We start from the raw sequence: 18,219 nt of genomic DNA on the forward strand, positions 1-18,219 counted from the left end.
TATATTCTGTTTTCACTTAAGAAATAGTGACTTTCATCCATTCAGTCATCCATCCATCCATACATCCATAATCTCTTCATTGATCCACCCACTCAGCATCTACTATAGGCTAGGCATTTTTCCTGGTTTATAATTATATAAATTTTTTTCCAACAATAATCACAATACAGTCCTTATTTTAAAGAACTCACATTCTAGGGGGAAAATCAATCTATCATTTACAGGTAGCAAGTACAAAATATAAAGCTCTCAACCCTGTAGGCCCTAAGGACAGTATCACAGAGGAGGCAATATTTTCAGAAAATCTGGAAAGAAGAAGAGTTTGCTAGGCTGAACAGCAAAGGATTTGGGGTAGGGGACAATTTCTCAGTGGTAAAAACACCATGTGCAAAGACAGAAACATGTAAAATATGTCAAGGAGCCCCATGCACCTCAGTGTGGCAGGAGGTTCTGCAGGAAATGTGGGCAAGGGCCAGGTGAGAGGGTCTTTGTGTGTCAGACCAAGGAGGACAAATTGTGATCTAAGGGCAAGAGGATTCTGGACAGAACAGAATAAAGATGGGATTTGCATTTTAGGAAGAACAATCTATCGACCAGGCAGTGGTGGATGCAAGGAAGTGGGACCACCTGGTACACATCACAACAGTCTGGGCTACAGCAGCTAGCGTCTGAACTAGGACTGAAGAAGTAGGGATGAAGATCAGCTTCCAAAGCTGTGGAGAGGGTGAAAACTGAGGGAGCTCATGCTGAGGCTGAGCATCACATGTTTAAATAAACAAGCAAACAAAATGGAAGGAAAGGAAGTGATGAACGTGGAGGACTAAAAACGGGTTCCTGAGAGTCCATCACCCTTCAGAAGCAGCTAATGAAATGATGAAGGGGACTGGGAATGGGTGAGAAGCTGGAGAATAAGAGAAACCTGTGTCTGAGAAGAAATGATAGGGAAGTTTCAAGTGAGTGATCAACTGTGGCAGAGCTTCACTGAAATAGGACCCTTCCCTCCGGATTGGACTCTGATGGCTCTGGTGTCCTAGCTAACAACCATGGCAGTGGTGTGGCAGGAATGAGCCACAAGTTGCAGAAGTGGAAACAGTGAATGCAGACACTGTCTTCAAAAGGTCTCAGGGAGAAGAAGGAAGAAGAAAGATGGGAGGAGCTCAAGGGGAGTACAGGGTGAAGGGAGGGTGCTATATTTTAACTTGAAGTATAAACAAATCATTCATGTTCAATATATTAATAACTAGAAAGTACAGGTAAACACAATTTAAAAATTGCCCAAGATTCCACCACTGCCAAGAACCAGCCACTCATATGTCTTCTTATGCATAAACATGCATATCTATGTTATTTTCTTTTGTAAAACTGGGATCATACTCTATATATTATTTTGTAACTTGCTTATTGTCTCAACAATATATAGCATTAATCTTCCCATTTCAAAAAATCTTCTGTCTTCAGTCTTTATTGACCCTGTTGCATGAATAAACCATGACTTGTTTTAACCAAGAGCCAGCTGATGAGCATGTATGTTGTCTTCAGTTTTCAGTTATTATAAGAAACGGTACAAAAAAATTTCCTCGAAAAGACATTTTGTCATATTGGCTTAGTGCTGTCTTAGGAGTAATTCCTACAAAACGAATTATTGTAATAAGGAGTATAAGCATTTTTAAAAGTTTGGGAATTCTTTTACTTACTTGTTTGTTTTTCAGTTGAGAGAGAGAGTCTGCACGTTTCTCTAAGCTAGGGTTTGTCCACCTCGGTACCAGTGACATTTGGGGCTGGGTCATTCATTGCTGCGGGGGCTGCCTTGTACATTGTAGGATTTTGAACAGCCACCCTGGCGTCACCCACTAGATGCCAGAGCCCCCCCACCTACAGTTGCGACAACCAAAATTGTCCCTAGATGTGATCATATGTCCCTTGTTGGGAAAAATTGCTCCCTGTTGAGATCCACTAGTCTGCGTGAATGTTTATTTCTCTTGTTAGTACTAGTTGAGAATCTAGGAATGTTAGGATAAGTGCGGGAACTGACTGCTTGGTGGAGATCTTCACAACCTTTGAGAAGCACCTAGGTGCCCAGCATAGAATAGAGGAATCCTGAAGAATAGCCTAGACAAAGCCCCCTGAGTCCCACCCTCAATTTGTGGAGCCCTAAGCTGGTGGCTCCCTGCTCTGCAATCCCAGTGTGGTACATGGGTTGTGTTATTTTTAGAAGATGAGGCTGTTTTCAGGTAAATAATTGGTCACCAGGGGAAACTATTTCATGTGGTAAATACTAGGGATTTGAATGTGCCCTTTATGTAGGGTCATTCAATTATTTTTCTTTGTTTTATTCATTGATATAAAATGACACATTTTCATTTCTTTTCCTGGAAATTCATGGTTAAGGACAAAATCAAATACATGTCATTTTCTAATTCCTCTCTTTAGAATTCAGAGGCATTTGGAGTGCTTGGAGTGCTTTCCCTTCCCCCTTAAAAGTAATATTAGGATTCTCTCTCTCTCTCTCTCCATTAACAAATAGAAGATTTTTGTCTTCTTTTAAAATAATGTTTAGTACAAGGATAGTCCAGAGCTCTGTTTCCACCCTCTCCTCCTGTTGCTATTCTGGGAATGCAATACAATCCATCTGTAAAATTGCACATAGGTTCCAGCTGCAGATCAAGCTGCTGGGGTTTGTTCACACCTTTTGGTTTTTTTTTAAATAGAAGAGAGATTTGCTCCCGGGCAATGTTGACCTTTGCTCCTTGTGTTTCAGCGTATATTTATATAAGCTGTGTGGCTGTGTCTTGATAATAGAATCTGCACTCAAGCCCCAGCCATTACTTAATTATTTAATTAGCCAGCCAATTCAAGAAAATGTTTATCTTCGTAAAATAAGCATCCTAGATCATTTCTAAGCCTTATATGAATAGCTCACATTTATTAAAAGTCTAGGTTGTACAGACACTAGGCTAGGGGCTCTCCACTGGCTATTTCAACTCTTTCTCACTATAAGTTTACAGGCAGCAACTGCTGGTGTCCTAACTTTATAGATGAGAAAAGTAATACCCAGAGCTTAGAGCCAGGAGGTGGTGCACTAAGAAGCAAAGCCGGAGATCCTGCCCCAGGAAGCTACTCTTCCTTACATATGTGCACCTCCTCCTGTTCCCCTCGTGCTCGGCAGACCCAACTAGGGCATGGGGAAATGGGAAAAGGAACTTTAAAACAGGCCTGGACAGGCCAGGTGTGGGGGCTCACACCTGTAATCTTAGTACTTTCGGAAGCCGAGGCGGGAGGATCTCTTGAGCCCAGGAGTTTGAGACCAGCTTGGGCAACACAGCCAGACCACATCTCTAAATTAAAAAACAAAAACCAGCATCTGTTATTTTTTGAGTTGTTGATAATGGCCATTCTGACTGGAGTTAGGTGGTATCTCAGTGTAGTTTTAATTTGCATCTCCTTGATGATTAGTGAGGTTGAACATTTCTTCATGTGTCTGTTGGCCGCTCGTATGTCTTCTTTTGAGAAGTGTCTGTTCATATCTTTTGCCCACTTTGTAATGGGGTTGTTTGTTTTTTTCTTTTTAGCACATGGGAATATACCCTGAAGAACTCAAATCACTCTATAAAAAAGATACTTGCACACGTATGTTTATTGCAGCACTGTTCACAATAGCAAGAACCTGGAACCAACCATGCTGTCCATCAAAAGAGGACTATATTTTTAAAATGTGGTACATATACATGATGGAATACTATGCAGCCATAAAAAAGAAAAAAATCATGAACTTTGCAGCAACCTGGTTGGAACTAGAGTCTATAATACTGAGTGATCTCTCACAGAAACAGAGATCTGAGTATCACATATTCTCACTCATATAGCAGATCTTGAACATCCATCGTAATACTATAAGAAAAGGATTGACAGTGGTGGGAAACTATGGGGGGACAGGGAGGGGAAGGGAGGTGGGATTAACGGTAGTCAATATCTGTCTGGGGACGGGGGGACACCCCTTATCAACAAGGGTGACTGAACGATGCATATTTATATGCCTAACCCTTAACTGTACCCCACAATTTTATAATAAAAAATATGCTTAAATAAATAAATAAATAAATAACAAAACCCAAAAATTCAGGGCTGGACAAGGCTGAAACGAGTGAGGCACAGGTCTCGCTAAAGTTGCAAAGTCCACCTACCATTTCCTAAAGGCATGTAGTTTTCAAAGATCAGTAATCACTGCCCTCCGTTGGTGTTTGTAACTTGTTTTTTTCTGGTTTTTTTTTTTTGCCTCATAGACCCTTTGAGAACTCAATGCCAGCTATGAACTCTCTCACCAAACAAGTGCATATTCACAGCACATTTTCCAATATCAGGGAGTTCTTGAATTCTCTGAAAAACCACTGCTCAGGAGGTTTCAATTTTGTTCCTGCTATATTTTTTTCAAGAAGAAATGAAATGTTTCAAACATTAAGGAATTTCTCTTTTCCCTAAGGAGCAAAGCAAATAGCAAACTAAACAAAACGAAAGAAAACAAAACAAACACAAGATAGCAAAACACCACAATTCAATAAAATGCTGCTATTTTTTCCCAAAAAACCACTGATCGACTAGTTAACAATTTTTCTCATGCCCTTCCTTCAGGTGTCATTAAGATACCATCAGCTAATAATGTGTTGAATTTTAAGCACCTCTCAGAGAGGAAACATATTCACTTTATAGATGAGCAAGCTAAGACCTCCTCCATTCCAACTTTGCTTTCCTTCCTCTTCCTCTCTTTCCTAAAGACAAGGTCATGCAGCAAAGGTACTGGCAGAGCCTTGTGAGCCTTCAAGCTTCTTGACAATCTGCTCTAGTTTTCTTCTACGTTGCAATCCATAAAAACAATGACCTAACAGATAACAACTAAAAAAAGATAACAGAAGTTGAAAATGCATTGTTTCTTGACCATATTTTACAATTCTCCATATGGAATTCTCCATTCCATATTCTCTACCTCTTCATAGTAAACCAACCAAAAGAATAACAAAGGACTCAGTCCTCTCCCTATAGGGGTTAGCTAACACCATTCCTATGCTGTGCTTGTGTGGTTGTTTACTCAATCCCTAGCTTAAATTCAGTCTCTTCCATGAAGTCATTCCTAACTTTGCTGGCTCATGTGCATCACGTCTTCTCTGAATGTCTGCAGTGACTCTGCAGCACATCCCCTAATCCTATATTTGCCTTTGTCCTCACTTCCTCCACCTCCTGGATGCCACAGTATCCTGAGAACTGTCATTTAAAAATCTCTGAACAGTGGTCATTGGTTTAGAAGAACTCTGTGTAGGTGCTCAGGACATGCATAATTCAAATACCAAGGCCATTCTTACATGGAAATATTTATAATGGGAATTGCTGTTGTCCAGATTGTCATTGACACAAAAGCCTCCTAACTCACCCTCCCTCTGTCTCTAGCCAGTCTACAGCATGGATCACATAACCTGTTAGCTGAGTCCTTCCAAAGATTCATGGCTTAAAAGAATCAAATGCCTGCCCCCTCACAGAGGCATTCAGCACTCTGTGGTCCCATTTTCCATCATCTCCTTCAGTACTTCACTGCTACTTCACTGCTACTCCAGTCCAAGATGGCTGCGTGGGCTATTTGCTTTCCTGTCACTGTTAACCAATTCATGGAGGCAATGCTATTCTTATATTTCTCCTGCTGCTAATATTTGGTTGTTAGTCTTTCGTTCTGATGCAAGGTTTAGGTCAAGAGTGTCTACAAACCCTTGCAATCCCTTGCTTTCTTGTACAACTTTACTGATAATGGGATGTTTTCATATTCCAATAGTAAACTAGGCCCCTCAACCACTGTGCAGTTCCAGCTGAAGATTTTTCATTCCCTAAGTTCAGATGGTTAATAGATTTGTTCAACAACACATGGTCAGTGTGTCATAAAGTCACCAAATGCTCTCAACCAGGGATAATTTTGATCACCCAACCGAGGGGAGACTTGGCAATGTTTGGAGATACTTTTGGTTGTCGCAACTTTGGGAACAGGGGGAATGTGCTGCCATTGGCATTTAGTAGGTAGAGGACTATTAGAGGGATATTGCTAAATAACCTACATTTAACAGGACAGCTCCCATGACAAAGAATTATCTGGCCCCAGATATTAATTGTGCAGAGGCTGAGAAACTCGGACTTAAATCTCCAGTATAGTTTTTTTCTTCCTTCTAGTTTCTATTCTCTTCATGTTTTTTTCTCGGTAAGTTAGACTGGCTTGGGTTTGATGCACATCTAGGACTTCACTAGTCAGGAGACCAACCCGACCACTAGCCAGTATGATGACTTTGTGCCAATTGAAAAAAAGGAAGCCTTTCCTTCAGATCTTGTACTATCATCTGTTGGGACACTGTCCTAATAACTGTGCAAGTCTACACTGACTATGACACCTCCCCCAAAGTTGTGAAATGCATAACTTAACTACTTGCACAATCTTCAGTGGAGGTTCTCTGTGGGATGCTGGGTAAGTTAATTAGCTCCTCTGGTCCTCAGTTTCCACCTCTGAAACGTGGGGACAATGATACTTCTCTTGATTATTAGGAGAATTATCATATATATGATATATATAGACTATAACACAAAGTCAGCACGTAGAAGGAAAGACATAAATGTTAACTCGTGTTCCAGCATGCTAAGTTTCATTTACGCCTACACAACAATATTTTCTTCTTTTTGGCATAGGCAATGAAATCTTGTTCAACATTTGAACTGAAAGAATATCTGAAAATGAATCTAAAAGTGCAATAGTGAGTTTGATTGGACTTTTTACTTTCCTCAACGCCTTCTTAGTCACTTGAGACCTGACTTTCTCCTTCTCACATGGTACTTGAGAATTGTCAAAAAAGCAACGAAAGTACCTATAAACACAGAGGTCTGCCTTTACCCAGCAATTAGACAGATGACTCTACAGTTCGTGTTATATCTGCAGTCGATAAAGGCTGACATTCAGACGAGTAATAGAACTACTTAACAATTATGAGAATTACAGTATACTCACCGAAGGGCTGTGTTTGCTGAAATAAGGTGTCAGTGCCATATTACGAAACATGAAGCCAGCAGGGGTTTCACTAATTATAACTACTATAGAGGTAAATGGCTAACTCAAGTAAGTTCCATTCTCACACACACACACAGGCAGGGGGAGGAGAAGAAATGCAGAATTGCCTTTCTAGAGTAGAGAGAAAAAATTATATATGACTACGTCCTTTGGAAAGAAATCTGACAAACACAGAACTGGATTCACAATACAGTTGAGATCTGCTTAAAAAGGATTTCAATAAATGTTCCTGTGGTTGAGTAAGTTTGGAATGCCGCTGGCCCCTTCTTGTTGATTTACACTGGGTGCTAGTGTATTACAGGGTCTGAAGTTTCCTGGGGAATCCGAGGTCACTGAGAAGGATGACTGCATGATGTCAAAGAGGGAAGGGGATCTCTTGTTAAGGTGAAGATTAAATAGGCTGCATGATAGCAGGTCACTTAAAATTGAGGCCAGCATCTTTTTTGTCCAAGGATAAAACTGAAAAATATTTTGAAGTATGTGAATGTGACCAAAGAGAACAAGAGTCTGAGACCTCAGATTAGGTGTGTGAGTGGGTCACCCTGAAGCTTGAGTGGGGATCAGGCCCAACAAGAACATATCTAAAGGGTCTGTAAGACTATGGAGAACCTGCTTTCAGCAGATGACACCATGTGACATGGAGATGCACAGGTCAGCAGATCAGACCTTCTAGTTCCATATACATCTGGTTTGGAAGTAGAGCTGACTCTCCCTTGCACTAAGCAAGTCCCTATTTTGGAGAGGATTTAAGGATGGAAACAACCCATTACAAGGGGTATGCTAGACATCTTGGTAATAGTACACATGGGAGCTCCAGGGACAAACTGGAATAATAAAGAAGTGGCATAATATTGGGGCTCCAAGTTAAAGAAGCAGATAAAATCAGTTACAAGAGCCAGCAATCTCTTTCCACCTCCATTACTCCACTTTTACATGGTTGCAAGGACCTCTGTAGTTTATTGTTTGTTTTCTTCTCACAAATGGAAGTCCAGAGTCTTGTCTTTTCATCATGGACAATGACAATCTCATTTGAAAGCATCCTTGAAACATATTAGAAAGTTAATGGCTCATGTGCTCTTAGCAACCGTTCCTTCAGAGAAGGTCCTGCATTACTGTCTTCCTATATAGACAGCTAGGTTGGGAAAGTGTAATTTCATTCAGGTGAAACGATTGACCATATTGGTGGTACATCCTTTTAAAATGAGAGAAAATAAAAGTCACAGTGTCTATGGCAGCAAACGGGTCATACCTCTTGCCCATCTTTGTTGATGTTGTCATCGGCGTGCCTGGCCACGATGGATAGGAACTGTAGGAGGCGGTGGAGGGTGTCACAGTTGCAGGGAGGTAGAAGGTAGATGAGGAGCTGCAAAGTGCCCAGCTGTTCCTCTGGCTCCAACACTACACAAGGCAAAAATAAATGCTCTAAGTAAAAGGGGAGCTTGCACCATTCAGGCACGGAGGAAAGGCCTCCTCTCAATTGCCTTAAGAAAGGAGCTATCAAGGCAAGTCTTATTTCATGCCTTCACGCATTGCATTACCAATTTAGCAGCAAGATTCTATTAAAGATATAAAGACAAATTAGACCTGGGGAGCTGTAACATCTAGAAAAATCATTATACTCCCAGTATATTATAACTTAATTTTCAATTTTTCTCCCTCTTTTCCCTGGTATCACCCATCACCCACTTTAAGAATTTCAGTCTTTCATTGTTGGTAAGTATTTACTAACAATTGCTGAGAATTGGTGACATTTTGAAATTTGAGTTTATAAAATATTTAAGGCTCTTTTCTATTGAGTAATACACAAAGAACAGACTTTTTGTTGGCAATAACCAAGACACAGCACAAAGACAGTCTTCTCTCTCTGTTGTGATCCTATTTGAATCGTAGCATTGGAGGGAGAAATGTAGGGAGGCTGAACCAGCTCTGGCCTATCCATTCTCCCCTTCCCCCTCCTTTTCTCCTCCACGGGATCTGTATCTGGTACTGGACTATGCCATCTTGCTTCCCCTGGAATGTTGTCTGCCTCTTTTTCTCTCTTTGGGTTCCTGCGGTTCCCTCTTAACTCGTGCTAGAAACACAAACACATTTTCAGGCACAGACTCAATGTGAATTCTTGTTGGTACTCCAAAGCACCAATTCAAAGCACTTTCTACTGTCCTGGGGTCATTTGGAAGCATCCCAAATTCTTCTTGGCTGTTTCCATTTAGTTTTATGACAACTTTATTCTTGCTAATTCTCCCAGGGTAAATCTCAGATAATTCCCCAAATAGCCCACTCATTAGAGACTGATAAATAAGGACACAAGGAGCTATCAGGAAATACATGCACAAGGTTTTAATGAGTGGGCTGGACATCCTGGTACTCCAAGACCACATTCCCACAGATGGCTGCATTACGCACAGAGAGTGTTGATGAAAGCTGTGTATAGCTCCCTGGTGAGAAGGGGGTCTGGCATGTCCCTCAGGAACTCTTTCAGCAAGGCTGCCACATCATGAACACTGTGCTCCTCTTCCAGAGAGACATCAATCCCACGGTCAAATTCCTCACGTAGCTGGAAAAATAATGATTCAAGTGGCAGTCACATAACATCATTCCTCAATGTGCCAGTGCCCAGCAAAAGAAGTGCTGTCACATGCAGCATCTAGAATTACGTTTGCACAGACCTCCCCAAATGAGAAGCAAACAGCATCTCACCTTGATCTGCAAGTCTACACAGCCCAATTATGAATATATATATATATATATATATATATATATATATATGGATACATCTGTGGAATTACTGTTAATGATATAGGCAAAGGGGTTCAATAATGACAACCAGAAGATTGAGAGGAAGAGCTAAGGGGTAGAAGGTAATTTAGGTCAACTGTAAATGTGAGAGGGAAGAATTAATCTATTATGTAACAGTTCTGCGTGTCACCAATCCTGTCATGTTTGAATGTTGATGTTTTACCGAGGTACTCAACAAGAAAGCAAAGAGATTTTTCTGCAAACAATGAAATTAAGAAACCTGATAAGATATTCATGACTAAGACTTAAAAGATGACAATAATTAAATAAAAGCTGTCTTAGGTTTGTCAAATAAGCCTTATTAACAATTACCAGGATTCTCTGCTTTAATCATTTTACTAGGTCTGTTAGCATTTAAAGTAGCAAGAAAACACAATGGCAAGAAGAAGGGAGTAATAATTCCACACCGCATTTTTATCTCTATCAGCTCAATTTTTCTTATGCATTGTTCTCTGCTGGAGAAATAATTATATAAATTAATGAATCTACACTATGTAATAAACTTCTTTAAGAGTTCATTTGTTCAATCATCCATCCATCTGTTCATTTAACAATGATTTACTGCACATTTCCTGTGTACCAGGCCCTGCTATAGGACCTCAAAATATACCGATGAATAGAGTCCCCACCCTCCTCAATCTCCCTGACTGGTAGAGAGACAAAGTGACAAACAGATAATTTCACAAATGATTAGCTCTTAATATTGTGACTAGTGTTCTGAATAAAAAGTGTAGGCTGCTAAGAGGTGATATAACAAAATAAAATGGTAAGTTAAAGCATAATTCACATTTGGAATCTAATTCTAAGTAAATACCAATTATACTTTTTTGGGATAATCCTTAAATAAATCTCTATGCAAAGGATTTCTCTTTGATGGACCCAGATATAACTGATGAATAATATCTGGCACTTGCCACCTGTCCACCTGATGAGAATACCCATCACTGTCCTGAACTGCTCGTTGATTCCAGAAAACTCGCCATCAGCATGTATCACGCAGCCAGAACAAAGGCTTCCTTTGGCACCCCTCCAAATTGTGGTCATGCAAACACACCATATTTCCTTTCTGAGCATACACACAGGCAGGAAGAAAGGATCCTGAAAACAGCTTGGCTTATGAAGTGAAGAGTGACTGGTTAAATCATGTGATCTTGACTTAAGTTCTTTGCTCTTTCTAAGCCTTGACAGAAGTAGGTGAAAGAGACTTCTCACAGCTGGTGGGGGGATTCAATGAGATAATATTGTGAAGATATTCTGCAACTTTGCACAGGTGAGAGGCTTAAGAAATGTCATTGTAATATCTTCCTTCCTGCAAGTCCTGTTGTAAAGCATTAAATGTTTTTCAATAGTTTTTTTGTGTGATTATTAGAATAAAAACCAAATAACCAGCCAGAAAATATTCTTTTGAAAACCCTTTTGTCATGACAAAAAAGATATATGACAAGGTATTTTCAATAATATGAACGAATATCATTTCTTTAGCGTTATCCAACTAAAATTTATTTTCACTTGACTTCATTTTTTGAGTTGCCATGTTCCGTATTTCTTTCTGTTGGAGCCAACGAAGGAAGAATAACAATTTAATTTTCTTTCACCAACAAATAAATTCTTTTCTTAACGGATGGGCAGCCTTTTATGAAGCCATCATGAACACACATTCTGTCTGATCACACAAACCTATTCGTGAAGGTCTAATATCAAACTTGTGTTGCAGAAATGTTGCATAGTGCTCAAGAAAACCCAGGGGCACAATTTCCACATGAAAAATGAATTAAGGACCAGTGGTTCCATGGAAACATAATAAGAATTATTTATTTTTGAGAAAGTAAAGCTATACACATAGCATCTTATGTGAAGAGAATGTTAATGGCATTTTTCATATCACATTTTAGTAAAAATAGGTGCAATACAATTATTCCCTCCCTCCCTCCCTCCCTCCCTCCCTTCCTCCCTTCCTTCCTTCCTTCCTTCCTTCTTTCTTTCCTTCCTGTCAGCATCTCACTGTAATCCAGGCTGGCGTGCAGCGGCATGGAGAGGACCACAGCAGCCTCGACCTACCAGGTTCAGGCAATCATTGCGCCTCAGCCTTCCAAGTAGCTGAAACTACAGGCACGTGCCACCACGCCCAGCTAATTTTTTTATTTACTGTAGAGACGAGGTCTCACCAAGTTGCCCAGGCTGGTCTCGAGCCCCTGGGCTCAGGCAATCCTCTCCCCTCCACTTCCCAAAGCGCTGGGATTACAGGCATGAGGCACCATGCCCGGCTTCTACAATTATTTTCTATCACTTATTGATTAGACACTCTGAATCTCCTGCATTTGTCATTTCAATAAGATGTCTACAAATTACTTTTGTCTGACGGGACATGGCATGGCCAAATGCAGTGCTTGATTCTAACTCTAGCAACCTTTCTGAGTTTTTGTTGCCCTTTACCTCCTGGGACTCAATTATACTATAACTGGTTGGAGGGTAAAAAATATATATTCAGAAGAGAATTTGCATAAACTTGAGCTTTGTACTAGGTAAGTTGATTGAAAATCAAGTGAAACGTAAAATATAATCTTCAGTTTTTACTTACTTGTCTCACTCTCTTTTTTGAGCTCCCAACTCGGAATATCCCCACTGTCTGGAGGCCTGCAAATAAGCAAACAAAGTCAACAGTCCTGTTTTATGCCTTACAGTTCTGGAAGAAATAAAAATAGAAAGAGAGCGGAATGCCAGAATGGTGTTGTACCATGAAGAACAATAATTATGATAGCGTAGAGTAATTCTTCTTCCATCCAATAGTATTTTCCGAATAGAGGTCAGCTCTTTAAACACGAGAATCATTTTATGTTAATTGTTTCTGAGGAAAATTTTTCCATGTGACATCATATATTTCTATATTTTTTCTCCATATGAGAGAAAATAATGGAGTGTTTTCTTCATTGTTCCTAATAATTACCTAAACATAAATTTTATAGGGATTTTAACTTTTTATCAATTTTTAAAATCGATGTTTCTTGTTTGTCTGATCATAATTAAAATGTACTTCTTAAAGAAAACCTAAAAAATACAGAAAAAAGTGAAAATAATATATTTTTTAAAAATTGATTCAGAAATAATCACTCAATTTTTTTTATAATTAATATTTTTTATTATGATATTGTGGGGTTAGGTATACAAATACGTTTTGTTCAGGCATCCTTGTTGATAAGAGGAGTTTCCCCATCCCCAGACAGATATTTACTACCGTTAATCCCATCCCCCCCCGATAGTTTCCCACTACTGTCAGTCATTTTCTTATAGTAATATTTCAGGGTTTTTTGTTTTGTTTTGTTTTTTGAGACAGGGTCTTGCTCTGTTGCCCAGGGTGGAGTGCAGTGGCATGATCACAGCTCACCGTGGCCTCAAACTCTTGGGATCAGGAGATCCTCCCACTTCAGCATACTGAGTAACTGGGATTACAGGTGTGTACCACCACATTCGGCTATATTAACAATAATAACAGTTGTTATTGTTTTCTGTAGAGACGAGGTTTCACTATGTTGCCATGTTGCCCAGGCCGGTCTCAAACTTCCAGCATCCTCCTGCCTCAGTCTCCCAAGGTGTTGGAGTTACAGATGTATGCTACCATGCCTGATCTTTGGTTCATTTTTTGCTCAGCCTTTTCTCCATGAATGTATATATTTTTACATAGTTGAAATCATTCTCTATATAAATTTATCTATTGACAGAGAGGATGATACTGCCTTCCCTCACTATTATATTACAAGAATTTTCATGCCAATAAGAATTCCTTGTAAATGTCAACTAAAATGGATGCAAAATATTTTATTCTGTGAATGGACCACAGCTTATTCCATATTCCTCTCTGTTTAGCATATAGGTCTCTCCAAAATACACATTTGTCTTGCTATTGTAAATAATTCTACTGTGAACAAGTCTGCATACATGTTTTTGTTCAGATTTGTTCAGATTTCTGATTGATCATGTCTTAGATGCGAGACTATAGGGTTAACATACACAAAATGTCAGTAGTGCTTAGGTTGAGAAACCCAATTTTAAGAAATTAGGTCTCTTAAAAAACACAAGTAATATCACTACTGTATATTAGAAATTTCAACACTAGTTCCTTAACAGCGTTACATTTCTAGTCAACATCCACATAAGGTTCACAAACTGTGATATTATCAATGTGTTTTCTAGTCACTTAATTTGTATATCTCCCCCTCTCTGTTTTTAATCCTCATAATTTGCTTTGGTGAAGACATAGCAGTGATTTCCCACTGTAGATGTCTACACTGTCTGGATTTGGACACCCTACATTGTCATTTATGTGTTCTTTTCTATCCTTTATTTCCTATAAATAGATAGTTAGAGCTAGCTCTCTGGTTCAGGTGTGATTTATTTATTTATATTTATTTATTTTGAGGGCAAGAATACTTCATAAGAGGTACTGTGTACTTCCTTCAGGGGGCACAGAATGTTTGAATGTTTCTCCCTTTTCTATGCCAGCCATTAATCATCACCACTGATGAGCAACATCTACATATTTCCTTTCATTGGAGGCTCATTTTCTCTTCATTTGGGATCATCATTCATGAGAATGACGTCAGACTGGAGCTACTAATGCTCATTTGAAGCCACATGAAGACAGTTAGTCTCAGAGTAAAGTCAGTAAACAGAGAGCACTCATAGCATCATTTAAGTCCTGGACCCTGCTGTGCCTAAAGTCATCAGACGCCCAGTATACAAATAAGGATTGTTGCTGTTGTCCTTGGGGGTAAGGACAATTTGTTTAATCTAGTTTTATCTGGATTTCTCTCTCCTGCCATTGGAAGAGCTCTGACTAGTACAATATACAATTAAATTGGAAATAATTTAAATCTTTAGAACATTACTTCTTCCTATCTAGAAACAAAATAAACATCTTAATTTTTCTAAGTTGTGTTCCATATCTCTTGATAGAGCATTGATGTTTTCTTCATAGAAGCTTCTTACTTATTATTGCAGATATTCTGGATATATTTTGGGTATTAATATAAATAAATCATTTGTATAGTATAACTGATTATTGCTCTTATATACTTTTAAATTTTGCTCTTTTTATATTGGAAATGGATGTGACTTTGTAAATTTATTTTATGGTTTTACTAAGTTTTTTTTAGTTAGAAAAGATAACATCTATAAATATCCCATTTATCAGTTCTATATCTTACAAGTATTATTCTAAATTTTCAGAACAGTTTGGAAGAATCACAGTGAGAGGCTAGCTGTTGCTGATTCACGTAAGCACACATTGGTGCTTTACCCTTGAGTGGAAGGTTGCTTTGTATCAGTTTTCAAAAGACTTCTGTACTCTCCTTGCCACTGACATCAATTTGTCTGACTCATAACTGAAGTCAGCCCCCAACCTAATGTATTGTTTCTGCCTTTCTGGGAGCAACAATTTAGAATAAAATACGATTTATATGTACATCTTCATCTGAAAAATCGGCATAATGAGTACCCATCTCAAAAGCTGTGCAATGATTCAATTAATTAATCCATATAAAATGCTTTGAATAGTATCTGGGCGTATTATTATACATCTAGAAACAGGTCTTGAATGAACTGAATGATTTTCTATGTGAAAAATAGAAAACTTCTATAGTAGGTTTAATAATTTTAATTTTGGTTGCATTTATTTTCTTATTCTCAGATTGTTTCTGAAATGTTGAAATGTGTACAGAAGCATGATCACATACGGGCATTTTCTACACAAGTGTGACTATTTATTTGGTTGAAATTCTCCAGGTTGTTCAGAATGTCCATTCCTATGACATTATTTCTTCAGTTATAGTACTTTTCCATTTTGTAACAATGTTTGTGATTTAAAAAAAAAACAACTAGTTCGTAACTAGTTAGTGTGATTGCTACAGTTCTTATGTACCTCAGATGACTATACTCTCTTTTAACCCATTTAAAATTTAATTATTTTAGGCAGAGCAAACGACAATCTTTAGCAAGTCAATGTTTTTTTTTTTTTTTTTCCTGATGTAGCCTTACAGTAATTTTCCTCAAAGAGAAGATACAGTCTAGGTATTCAATAATTGACTTAAGACAGTCATTGGTAAGACCAGGTGTATGTTTAAAAAAGCATAGATTTGACAAAGAAATGTAACTTTCTGTATCTTGTCCCAGAAATTCATCTGATTACCTTTCTCCCTTTTCCATCAGAAATGCCTGGGTCTCAGGCACAGTGAGCAGTAGGCTTCACCCCCAAATTAGCCTAAAGTCAAGAGATATGATATAGTTTGACTTACTGCTGCTTTTTTGTCTGTTTTTCTGAAATAAGTGCTTCTGGAAAATTGAGGATGCTTGAGGAATTTTGATCTAACTGTACAGAAAGGATTTGGGTGAAATATAAGTGAGGAAGCGTTGTGCATATAAATATAAATAGGGCCACTCTAATTGTCCAAAACCAGCTTTGAAGAGGGTGAACAACACTTTTGACCAAGGTTTATAAAGCCAAAATGACTCAAGCTGTCTGCTCCCCATTTCAAAAACAGGCAAATAAATTCTTAAGAAAGAAATACTTTTGAATTTTTGCTCTTTGTTCACTGGTTTAAAATGAACAAGGTCAATATCTGTTTGAATTTGAACAAGTCTCTTATTTTTCTGGAGCCATTTGGTCGAAATCTGGATTAGAATCTGGGCCGCAGAAGACCAACCAGTTATCTTCTTGCCTGTGAATTACATGTTAATTATCCCCCAAAAGACTGTGAAACTGTCCTGTTTTTAAATACACTGAAGGGAAGCGCTATTTTACAAACTGTAGTTCATGATCATTTATTTTCAAGAAAAAAATAAAAAGACATACCAAGTTTTCTTTCAAAAGAGCAATTACTCAACCCGCCAAGGAATTTTTGCATGACTGGGGTACGATTTTCTTGCTTAGAATTCATTTCTTCAAAGGTTACGATAGAGTAATTTTCTTTTAGTTTTAAAAAATATTATTTCAGAATGTCAGGCAATTTTTCAGAATAAGCAGTGCATCACAAAAGTTGTTTAAAAGCCTGTACTTAAAGGACATCTTTACACAGAAGGCATGGGAGCTCTAAATCCACATAGCTCTAGTTGTTTAGAATTCTTTACAACTCTTACAGTTTGCTCTCTACATTCTTTACAGGAAAAATTCAATTCTAAATGTATATGTCTCTTTTCCTACCACAAAGTTAAATTTGGGCTGAGTTCACATATTCATAAGTATTGAAATCTATGGTTGTTAAGCTATTTTTCAAAAATAATTCCATTCAATATACCAAAATATGGATGTTAGCTATTTTTGTCTTTGCTTGTAAACTAGGGGTAACTTTTTGCCCTCTTTAGGCTTCCTTTGTTTTCTCCAACTTTTGTATTTATCAGTATGTACTCTTGTGATCATGGACAAACATTTAATAGGCTTTATTAAAATACTATCACAAAGGCTCAAAAATTTTGTTCAAATGACATTTACTGAACACCTACATTGTGTTAATCATGACAGTAAGTGCTGGGAATTCAAAACGACAGACATTTTCTTTGACTTCCAGTTAATTTTTCAAGGAAGAGACAGACAGATAATCATATGTATATATGTACAGACACACAGTCATGAGTCCCTTAATGACAGGCATACATTCTGAGAAATGCGTCATTAGGCAATTTCATCATTGTGTGAACATCATAGCACAAAACCAGATGGTCCTGCCAGCTACACACCTAGTCTATATGGTATAGCCCTTTGCTCCAAGGCTACAAACCTGTACAGCATGTTCCTGTACTGAACACTGTAGGCAACTGTAGCATAATGGTAAGTATTTGCATATGTAAACATAGCTCAACATAGAAAAGGTACAGTAAAAATACAGTATCATAATTTTATGCAATCGCCGTCATCTATGTGGTCTACCATTGACTTTAATGTCATTATGTGGCACATGACTGTTGCATATGTGTCCATATCTATGTCTATGTCTATATCTATATCTATATCTATATATAGAGAGAAAGTACATAGGTAATATACAGGCATGTGAAAGATAAGGTGAAAAAATAGAGGAAACTACACTTAATATTTTGTATTAATAAATACGATTTGAATATATTAATTTTATTAAGTCACTCAAAGGTTATCCAGTGATTTCCATATATAGTGAGCTATTTAAGAAACTTAGATATTTCTTTAACAATTTTTGATAAAGTTCCATTTTTTAGAAGGAAATAGATGAGAATGTGAACAGACGTTATGTCTACATGGTAGCCTCAGAATTTTCTTTGCTTTCCCATTTACTTTTTAAAATTACAACGAGCATATTACTTTTATAGTAAAAAAG

At 38.1% G+C, this 18,219-nt stretch overlaps 1 protein-coding gene across 2 annotated transcripts in view; it reads right to left on the reverse strand.

Annotated features, from left to right (window-relative positions):
• Positions 1-18,219, reverse strand: part of ARHGAP6 (Rho GTPase activating protein 6) — a 100,559-nt gene that overhangs the window by 33,407 nt on the left and 48,933 nt on the right. For both annotated transcript variants that reach the window (XM_008048753.2, XM_008048748.2), the window contains exons 6-8: positions 12,459-12,514; positions 9,488-9,638; positions 8,334-8,482 (exon numbers count right to left, since the gene is read on the reverse strand). In XM_008048753.2, coding sequence (XP_008046944.1) covers positions 8,334-8,482; positions 9,488-9,638; positions 12,459-12,514 — 356 coding nt within the window. The remainder of the gene's footprint in view (positions 1-8,333; positions 8,483-9,487; positions 9,639-12,458; positions 12,515-18,219) is intronic.

The sequence above is a fragment of the Carlito syrichta genome, unplaced genomic scaffold (genome assembly GCF_000164805.1).
Source record: "Carlito syrichta isolate Samal-C Ts95f unplaced genomic scaffold, Tarsius_syrichta-2.0.1 Scaffold48748, whole genome shotgun sequence".
Lineage (NCBI taxonomy): Eukaryota > Metazoa > Chordata > Mammalia > Primates > Tarsiidae > Carlito > Carlito syrichta.